General features: G+C 69.8%; 1 protein-coding gene across 2 annotated transcripts in view; it reads right to left on the bottom strand.

Annotated features, from left to right (window-relative positions):
• PBX3 (pre-B-cell leukemia homeobox 3) overlaps positions 1-580 on the bottom strand; it is a 226,776-nt gene extending 226,196 nt beyond the window's left edge. For both annotated transcript variants that reach the window (XM_010844084.1, XM_010844085.1), the window contains exon 1: positions 394-580. In XM_010844084.1, coding sequence (XP_010842386.1) covers positions 394-575 — 182 coding nt within the window. In that variant the 5' untranslated portion in view covers positions 576-580. The remainder of the gene's footprint in view (positions 1-393) is intronic.
• Between the last annotated feature and the right edge of the window lie 6 nt (positions 581-586).

Below are 586 nucleotides of genomic sequence, written 5' to 3'. Positions count from 1 at the left end.
CCCGGAGTCCGGGCCGAGGAGAAAGTTGCACTCCCTCAAGTGCGGCCCGGGGCCCGCTCGCGGCGGCGTGCAGCCGGGTCCGGGCGGGAGGTTTGAATCGGTGCGAGGGGGCCGGGCTGCCAGAGGGCCGGACGCGGGGAGGTGGGGTGAGAGAAACCCACAAAATCCACGCGGCACCAAGTCCGTCCCGCGCCCCGAGAGCAACTTTGGCGACTCCCGCCCGCGTCGAGGGACGCGGGGCAAGTTCCCCAGAGGCCGGGGCCCGAGGCCTCTTTTCGGAGAAAGTTCCCCGCCCGGGGCTGAGGCCCTGGCCCGGGCACCACCCGGGCCGGACTCTGCCGCGGGCCCGGCTCCCGCACACACACAAAAGATGCTTAATGAGACGACACCAACTTTGCTTGCGCCTCGTCCAAGCTCTGGTCGGTGATGGTCATGATCTGGTGGAGGATGTCGCCGATGTCCTGCTTCCTGCCGTCGCCGTCCGCCCCTTCGTGGCCGTGAGGGGGAGGCGGCAGGGCCATGCCCCCCTGCACCGAGTGGCCGGCCAGGTTCACCCCGGCCAGAGTCTGCAGCATCCTGGATTGAT

Source organism: Bison bison, unplaced genomic scaffold (assembly GCF_000754665.1).
Source record: "Bison bison bison isolate TAMUID 2011002044 unplaced genomic scaffold, Bison_UMD1.0 scf7180017864193, whole genome shotgun sequence".
In the NCBI taxonomy this organism is placed as follows: Eukaryota; Metazoa; Chordata; class Mammalia; order Artiodactyla; family Bovidae; genus Bison; species Bison bison.
The sequence above is the reverse complement of the archived record's forward strand: the minus strand, read 5'-3'. Positions and strand labels throughout refer to the sequence as shown.